Genomic DNA, 9536 nt, shown 5'->3' with positions numbered 1-9536 from the left:
TGGCGGCCATCCACTTAATTTCAACAGCATGTAAACATAGCCTTTCTGTGTTTCCAATCCATTCCTGGTTTTGGTTGAAAAATACTGAGCAAAACTACTGTGTTGGAACGTAGCCTAAAAGTACAGATCACCCACCTTTCTCTATTTTCTAGATGTGTAAACAAATAATTAAATAAACATACGTGATATCACCACCTGAGCAATTGCCCGAACTATTAAGTTTACTGAACAGCTTAGATAGAGGAAAAAAATCCAAATGCCAAAATTGTGGATTTTTGCTAAAAGGAAATAGAAAAAAAAAAAAGAATAAAAAGCTAAAGGTCACATCCTTACCAAAGTGGTACTGATGTAAAGTACAGCCTATGGTGTAAAAAACTATCCCTCATAGAAAGGGAAAAAAAGTTACAAGGGTCTGAATAGGACACTTTTAGGCCTACAAATTTTTTGGGTAAAAATTTATGTTGGAAAATAAAACCTTTATAAATTAGCTATTGTTGTACTTGTAATAAACCAGAAAATGAAGATAATGTATCAGTTTAACTGTAATTTACATTGCGTGAGAGTGAAAGTCCCCAGGATTTTTTCCCATCTCACCATGCATTTTATGGTAAAATAAATTAGTAATTAGAAAGCAAATTTAATTTAGCTAAAAATAAGCCCTTGCTTGATTCTTTTGATGGAAAAATGAAAGCGTTATAAATTTTAGAATGCAAAGAGCAAAAAACAAAAATTAAAAATTGCTGTGTTCCCTATGGGTTAAAGTGGGCATGCATGTGCAGGCCGGTTGGGAGAAGGTGTATTGTCAACCTTTTTCTACTGGAGCCTCACTTAACAAAGGCAATGCCTGGGCTTCACCAGGCTGACCAAGAGGGTGTTGGGGCCTCACCATCTGTAGTGAAAGTCCACCTCTATGGCACTTTTGAAGAGAACCAAAGCAGCTTTTGTCTATCTTCATTGGCATTATCCTGTGGATACTGTGGACAGGGCATACCTTGCCCAGATGGGAATACCTCTTCATACCACTAATGTTCCAAAACTATTGTCTTACCTTAAAGCACAATTTCATGCCAATAATGAAAAAAACTCAGACATAACTTATAGTTTATTTAAAATGTTTCCATTGTTAATTGGGAAATCATGTTTATACACCGTGAATATACATTTTGTAAGTTTAATATATAAATTGATAGTAATTCTAATATAATTATATGGTGTGCTTTACATTAAGCATTCAATCACAATGTATTTCTGTTCAAAGATCAATTACCAATTTAAACGATTAGCAGTAAGGTTCCTGCAAATAATAAAAGAATTGTATCCAAGCTTGCCACCATGAAGTATGCACCTGAAAAAAAAAAAAATCATATGTAATTCCGAAGAATATATGTTTTTATTAAATGCATTATTCATCAACCATGCAACTGGTGTTGTATATCACTATGCATTATATTCTAATGCTATGTGACAAAAAAAAAAAAAGTATGCACATGTGGTGTCCCATCACAGGTGTTTCGTGTTTTACAAATTTTGCAAAAACTCTTTCCTCAAAGCTTAGGATTGATGAAGGTATTTTGTAATTTCACCACTAGATAGTATTTTATGTGTATATTCTTATGTATGGCACAGCTGAAGCTAACAAAGTGTTACTTTTTCTTATATATTATGTTCTTTTTGTTAGGATTGGGACAGGGAGACACAAGGACAGGTGAACCCTGAAGCTGGCACCCGCCCCACTGCCCCTACCTGCTTGCCTCAGATGCTCTAGCAGCAAACTGACAACTTGAAGGCAGTCCCTGATCTTACTAAAGTGGATACACAGAACAATACAAGACAATACACACACAATAAGGAAAAGTCAAAGAACCAAGTCAAAACCAGCCGAGCAATGAAGTACCAAGTCGTGTCCAAGGGGATAGTCAAATAGTCAAAACCAGAGGTCAGGTAACCAGAATATGACATGCAGGGAATGCTAGCTCAAGTATCACCAGACAAGCCAGGAACTTTCACAGGCAAGGCATAGTAGACTGGGGAGGATACTCATAGGCCCCAGACTCAAATTACTGACAGCTGATTGGCAGTGTCAGCTGTCAATCTACAATCAGCTTAAACACACACAACACCTATGCTGCTCTGCCAGGGGAGTGGAACTCTGGCCTCTGCTACAACACAGAATAGCAGAGCCAAGTTGGTAAAAAACACAAGAAGCAGTCCAGCTGCTATGGGCGTCGAAGTCGCGCCCGCAGCAATTGGCCTAAGCGGTTATGTATGCTTTGACCGCATGCATCAGCGGTGTCAGGAGTAGAACGCACGGCCCGAGTCCTAACACTTTTATTGTCCAATGGAGATACTCTTCTTTTCTGACCTGTCCTTTCTATTCTCTTCTTTGCACATTGCTTTCCACCACTCACAGGGTTTCTTCTACACCCCTGTAGGAAGTAGTCACTTAGTGGAAGGAAGTGTAGCTTCAGTCTTTTCTAGATTCTCGTGGGAGAAGGAAACACAGAGCAGACGTCTCTGCTGTAGCCAAACCAGGTCCTGGCTCTGCCAGGACCCTGTCCGAGACAGTCTAGTTCAGTCTAGTTCAGACGGTTGTGTTAGTGAGGTTTGAGACACACATGTATGAAGCAACCAGACACCCTCAGTTTCTCCAGTATATCCACTATTTCCACTATGCAGTGCTAGACACTATAGAGGGAGAAAAGTTGGGTCTAAACCCAGCCCATGCCAAGAACCACTCTACAAAGTACAGGGCAGTATCCTGATATACAGAGGAACTAGCCTGAATAGAACAAAGATACCAGAAGGTCTACGTATTGTATCTCGCAGTGCAGGTGAAACCGGGACACCCTCAGACAATTAGCTTCACCCAGGTAAGACAGGAAGCTCGACACTGTAGGGCAGAAGGTGGTCAGACACTTGTCTAAACATGGGTACAAGTATTACTTTCACTCTCAAGTATTTCTCTCAAGTTTCGGCAGAGCACAGTACTACTTTGGGTTGGGACTCCCTTGACAAACTCCTCTCCTCTATGCTGCTCCACTCTGCTCTCAACTATACAAGCACAACTACAAGTATCTCTACTGTATTCCACTCTTTCAATTATCTCCGCAGCACAGATCCAGCTAAGCACTAAAGTCCATATGCAGATTATCTATTTGCTGCCAAAGTGTTTTACATTATTCAGAGACTGCACAGTAAAGCTGTTCTATTTTTATCACTGGGACTTGGTGATCTTTTCATCAGCACCAGCACCTGTACAAATTCGCCACACATCTTGGGTCATTTTTCCTCTTTCTGTGGGTGGCGGTACCGATAGTCCGAGTGGGTCACTTGTCATTTAGGACTACCATTAAAAGAGCCCAAGGGACCCATCACAGTCCGGAAGGTCACCAACCATTTTAGGGAACAGTACAAACCGGCCATACACAAAGCAGGCACTAACATCACACCTGTGTGCTGGACTCGCACTGGCGTTACGACAACCACCCTCACTGGCCAAGTACTACTACACTGGTACCACACAGGTGTTTTAGACATATGAAGGCACGTTATAATTCTCAGGCCGAAGCGTGTTGCCTGCATTCAATAAAATACTCCAGTATTGGTAAAACAGTTTTAGTGTTCTTGACTCCATGGTTGACATTGGTATAGTTTTCTAAAGATTCAGCTTGTTCAGTCACTTACTTACTTGAGCTTATTCCAAAGAGAAAGATTCCTTATCTGCTCATCTGGTCCAGGTCAGTCAAATAGATTTACTGCAGTATAGGTTGCTCAGGAAACTAAAGGCCAGGTTTGTAGCAAAGTAAAAGGGAGTTTTGCCATTGCATGCCGTATCTATGTTTCTCTTCTATGGCATTAGAACTCCCCTAGACTAATTGTTTCCTGTCACCACCATCTCTGGAAGTATTAAGTATACTCTCTAATATCCGAAAAGTAAGGGAAGGCTGTATTGCAAGTGTATATGTATCTGTCATGACTGTACTTGTTGGGACATTGATGCGGTCCTCGGCTTGTAAGGTATGACCAAGACGGCGCTTTTGGCTATGAATTTGTGCTTGTTCTGTTATATTTTCTCCAGTGTGAACACAGCTCTATCCTTCTGCACTGCTAATTGATTGATATGACACACCTGTCTCTCTTGCTTTTTTTTTTTCTCCTCTTGTCACTTCACAGTTAAATTTGGTGATTGACAAATTGCTGCTTCTGTATATGTGTGTGTGTGTGTGGTTCAATCGTGTTATGGACGTGGTGCCTGACATTCTATAAAGTTTATCAGTGCTCTGTTATCCATGCTATAACTATAACTATAAAGTCTAGTTTACCTAGCGTGCTAAGCATTTCCTCTGTTATCTCCTATGTTTTCCCATGGCTTTGTCTGACCCCAGCTTTCTGTACTTTACTTCTCTGAATATCTGGCTTCCTTGACCTTTTAGCTTTTGTTACCATGTCTCTGGATTATGTTTCTGTACTTCTGCCGCCCATTTGTTGTAACCTCAGCTTTCTGACCATCTCTTTCTGTTTGTATTGTCTTGTCCATGCTCTGTGTTTAACGGTTGCCCCAGGTGAGGCATTGTGGTTGTCCGCAGTCCCTTAGAACTGTTCAAAGCAAAAAGGCAAAGACAGTGGGTGGGGGCGAGTTCAGGCTTCATAGTCTGTGTCTACTCTATCCCTTCCCTGGCCAAACTTTACCTGCGGCTGTGACAGAAACACTGTGATTGTTGGGTTTCAAATCTCTTATGAAGAACACATTGGAACCTAACACACGCTATATTATTTATTAATGATTGTTCCTGTTCTTTGGTGTGTTATTAAGAAAGCACTTTATGAATTGTGCTCATCAATGAAAAAAGAAAATTAAATCAGTAATACAGACTGCAGGAAATATGTGCTTACCTCCTCCGATGCTAGGTGTGCTAGCTGAGGTGTCAACTGCAAATACAAAGAAAACAGAGAAACCAAACTGGTGTAACTTTTAATCCTCAACAGATGACTAATAATAGTGTAATTTCTAAGACAGGCAAGACAGCTGCCTTGGAAATTAGTATAAAAAGTGGCCTAACCTCTTAGGCTAGGTTTATATGCTGTTTTTCTTTTGAGTCATAGTATTACGACTCAAAAAATGACTCTTTTAAACCCAAAACATGTAAAGATATTGCAAAGATATTAAGAACATAATGAAGAGCATACACAATCTTGCGCTTTGTAGAAAAACATCAGCACTTGGTCAAACCAAATAAGAACCAACCCTGGGTTTTGCCCATCTGGCTTTTTCTGGGGAGACTCTAATTGGGTGAAACCCAGCTGGCGATTATAAACCATTATGCTCTACTGGGATTTCTGATGGCCTGCATTATAGTAATTGGTGTTTGAAGACAGCACTGCAGGAGATTGTGCAATACAAGTAACTAACTTCCAATTTTTGTTGCTGTCTACATAAAAGATTCTGAGGATGCCAACACCACCTGCAAATGCTAACAACTATGCTGTAAGACCACCAAGACTGTAAGTAGAACTTGCATTCTGGTTCTGCACTGAACTCCAAGGTGGAGGTAGGGGTGAAGCACGCTGCTATGTGCTTCTTTCATCTGTAACTGATAATCTAAACTTTTGAAATGTTTGTGCCACATGTCAAAAGTTTTTTTTTTTTTTAAATAACAGTAATGCATTATATTAAACAAATTTCAACTACTACTAAAATATACAAACCTTGTTTCTTTATAGGACCCAGTATTAAATTGGCATCAGTTGTTACACTGGTTGCGGTGCTCAGAGTCCTCACTCCAGTGCAGGACTAAAAGGAAAAGGGTTTGATGCAAGTGAATACTGTAATACTGGAAATGCTGCTATTATTAGTATAGCCTACTTTTACACGTTTACATTATTCATTTAGACAAAACATTAAAGCGACTCTGTACCCACAATTTGCCCTCCCCAAACTGCTTGTACCTTCAGATAGCTGCTTTTAATCCAAGATCTGTCCTGGGGTCCGTTCAGCAGGTGATGCAGTTATTGTCCTAAAAAAACTACTTTTAAACTTGCAGCCCTGTGTCAAATTGGCGTGGCCTCGAGTGTCTATGCCCTAACCTTGCACTGCCTCTCCGTCCCTCCTCCCTACCCTCTTTACCATTAGGAATGGCCCTGGCAAAATTTCTTCTATTGCTCCCTTTTCTGAACACTGCAAAAGTGCCTTAATGATCTAACCCATGTGCCTTGCTCACACAGATGATGAATAGTAGAAAACCTGCCTGGAGCATTCCTAATGATGAAGAGGGCGGGAAGGAGGGACGGAGAGGCGGTGCAAGCCTAATGCACAGACACTCTAGGCCACGCCAATTTGACACAGGGCTGCAAGTTTAAAAGTTGTTCTTTAGGACAATAACTGCATCACCTGCCGAACCGACCCCAGGACAGATCTTGGATTAAAAGCAGCTATCTGAAGGTACAAGCGCTTTGGGGAGGACAGATTGTGGGTACAGAGTCGCTTTAAGATATATTGTCCATATAACAGTGCAGCCTAGTTCTATACAAGGAGACAATATATTAGTTTGCAAAGGAAATGATGAGAGATCTTGTTTTCCTCCATTATTATGAACATTGGTAGTCTAGAGATCCAAACCCTCAACTACACCCCACAACTCCCAACATGTCTCCTAGATATGTAAACTTTTTTAATTAGAAATATTTAATTCTTAAACAATTAAAGAGACTCTGTAAATATCTTTGATCCACAGAGAGGAGGACAAGAGGAGTGTACTCATAAAACTTGAATGACTAAGAAAAACAATCTCTCCTTTGTGTTAAAGGGGTTGTCCAGCGAAAATCTTGTTCTTTCAAATCAACTGGTGTCGGAAAGTTTTATAGATTGGTAATTTACTTTTATTAAAAAAATCTTAAGGCTTCCCATACTTATTAGATCCTGTATGTCATGCAGGAAATGTTGTTTTATGTTCATTCTGACACAGTGCTCTCTGCTGACATCTCTGGCCGAGACAGGAACTGTCCAGAGCAGGAGAGGTTTTCTTTGGAGATTCATAGAAAACCGAGACAAAGTTCCTGACTCGGCAAGAGATGTCAGCAGAGAGCACTGTGTCAGACTGAGTATAAAACAACATTTCCTGCATGACATATTGTAGGTAATAAGTATGGGAAGACTTGAGATTTTTTTATAGAAGTTGATTTAAAAGAAAAAAAGATTTTCGCTGGACAACCCCTTTAAGTGCCAACCAATTGCTCAAATCCCTGTAGAATAGCAGGAAAATCACAGCTAAAATACGTATAACCACACCCATCACCAAACTACTTTCATTCTTAAAGTGAGTCATCAAATTATAAGAAACTTGTATATGTATGTATACACTATGTTTAAACTAGGGATGGTCCAAACCTGCCGAGGTTCGGGTTCGTACAAACCCGGACTCTCGGCAATGATTCCCGCTGTCTTAAACCTCCGTGGAGAGGGTGGATACAGCGGGAAGACCGCCTGGAAAACTAGGATACAGCCACAGCCATAGGCTGTATCCCAGTTTTACAGGCGGTCCTCCCGCTTTATCCACCCTCTCCACGGAGGTTTAAGACAGCGGGAATCATTGCCGAGAGTCCGGGTTCGTACAAACCCGAACCTCAGCAGGTTCAGACCATCCTTAGTTTAAACTATAAGAAACACTAACACTTTATGCACACAAAAAAATTGCATGCAAATTTAGGCTGTGTTTACAAGTTTAGATTTTAATTTCTAGTTATTAAAAAGGGAAATTTTAAATTCATTTGTAAGGGAGAAATCTTCGGGCCAGATTTATTAATTCTTGTAAAACTAACACTGGGGTAATTTGTCCATAGCAGCCCATCACAGCTCAATTTTCATATCCTAACAAGCTATGATAAAATTGTTTAGACCATCAATTATTTTTCCCAGACAACCTCTTTAGGGTAAAATATGCTTTGTGATATTTTCTCAGATTTTTTTTTTGTTTTACCCTAACTTATGAACCATATAGTAGTTTTCTTTTTTTTTATAATTTAAGATGAAACTTACAGGCGTGCAGCGGCCATTACAAATATGAACACTGCAGTATAAATAAACCTTATCCACATCCTTTATATATCCAAAGAGCTGAATAGAAAATCGTCCATTCACAGATGCTCCGTTTTCAATCACATTGATGCTGGAATCTTGCTTGCTGGGACAACTATGAGAAAAGAATATATAACCCATTATGAGCAATCACAAATACAAACAGGGTTGGGCCTTGTTTGTAGAGTGTCAAAGGCTGACCTTTTTGGACAATGCCTACCCACATTATACAGTGCCTGATTATAACTGCCATTAAATATGGTGTCTGCATAACACTTCTATTTTTTGATACAGTGCCGGATTATAACTGCCGTTATATAGGGTGTCCACATAATACCTCTATTAGTTGGACTTTAACAATACTACTGTACTCCCTACACTCCCTTACAGTCCCACAACATGTAATAAAAGTAATATGTTGTCAGTCTTCAAATAATACCAACATACATTGACAATATAACTGCTCTATACATTTTGTAATCTACTATCTTAGCACATCTGTATAGTAATGCTATACAGTTCATAGTATGATTTCTAGTGGCCACAAGCCTTGTTTTCTGCCCATAAGAGACACCCCTTGTGTGCTTTTTGTGATAAGTTTGGCACAGACACTGTTCAACTGCGGGCTGCCGGGCTGCATTCAGCACGTTCCTGCAGTCAATACTTCTGTATCTGCTGCAGGAACATTCTTTTTTTACATTTGACTTGCAGGCACCGTTGGGTGTGCCGGCAAATCAATTATCCATTCACTTCATTGTTAAGTGAATGGTACATTGTGTGAACAGCTATTATATTTGGAGGCTGTTTGGTGGACCGCGTCCGGCAATAATAGACATGTACATGTGTACGATGTGTGCATACAGCAGACGCCATTGCATTGAATTTAATGCAATGCCTCCCCTGCAGAACAGACGCTGATTCCATTGCAATCAACGTCCTTAAAAATAACATTGTGTGAACATAGCCTTAGGCTGTACCCTCTCAAGGTTAGGCCTTCTCTGGTGGGTATAGGTTTTAACCCTATAAGGGAACCTAAAACAACTTAATTTGTAGCCAACTCTAAAAATGCTTGAAAGCCCTGGATATAAAACATTGCTGCAGAAAAGCTTTCTCTATGTTACGGAAATACATACCTGTCCTTAATGATGTCATATTTTGTTGTGGAGCTGATAGAAGCTGCGGCGTAACAGTTTGTCATCTGTACGGCGTACTGAGAAATGTCCCCTACTTTCAGAATTATTCCAATGAACAAATTGGTATTGGATGTCACTATAACCTCAGTGCCATCATAGGGTGACATGTAGGTTGAGTCTTTAAAGAGAGCCATAGTCACTTCTAGCTTTCCTATGTTTTCCATATCCACAGTGACTGAGCTGTAATTATAAGCAAAGCCTGTGTTATCACACTAGAATATTCTTTGTGGTGACAATGGAGTAACATACCATTACTGGGTCCTACTATAAAA

At 40.0% G+C, this 9536-nt stretch overlaps 1 protein-coding gene across 2 annotated transcripts in view; it reads right to left on the bottom strand.

Moving 5' to 3' along the window:
* Positions 1-1152: 1152 nt before the first annotated feature.
* LOC138800354 (uromodulin-like) overlaps positions 1153-9536 on the bottom strand; it is a 55087-nt gene continuing 46703 nt past the window's right edge. For both annotated transcript variants that reach the window (XM_069981964.1, XM_069981965.1), the window contains 5 exons: positions 9205-9444; positions 8033-8186; positions 5707-5791; positions 4894-4929; positions 1153-1345 (listed from right to left, as the gene is read on the bottom strand). In XM_069981964.1, the coding sequence (XP_069838065.1) occupies positions 1272-1345; positions 4894-4929; positions 5707-5791; positions 8033-8186; positions 9205-9444 (589 nt within the window). In that variant the 3' untranslated portion in view covers positions 1153-1271. The remainder of the gene's footprint in view (positions 1346-4893; positions 4930-5706; positions 5792-8032; positions 8187-9204; positions 9445-9536) is intronic.

Source organism: Dendropsophus ebraccatus, chromosome 9 (assembly GCF_027789765.1).
Source record: "Dendropsophus ebraccatus isolate aDenEbr1 chromosome 9, aDenEbr1.pat, whole genome shotgun sequence".
Taxonomy (NCBI): domain Eukaryota; kingdom Metazoa; phylum Chordata; class Amphibia; order Anura; family Hylidae; genus Dendropsophus; species Dendropsophus ebraccatus.
The sequence above is the reverse complement of the archived record's forward strand: the minus strand, read 5'-3'. Positions and strand labels throughout refer to the sequence as shown.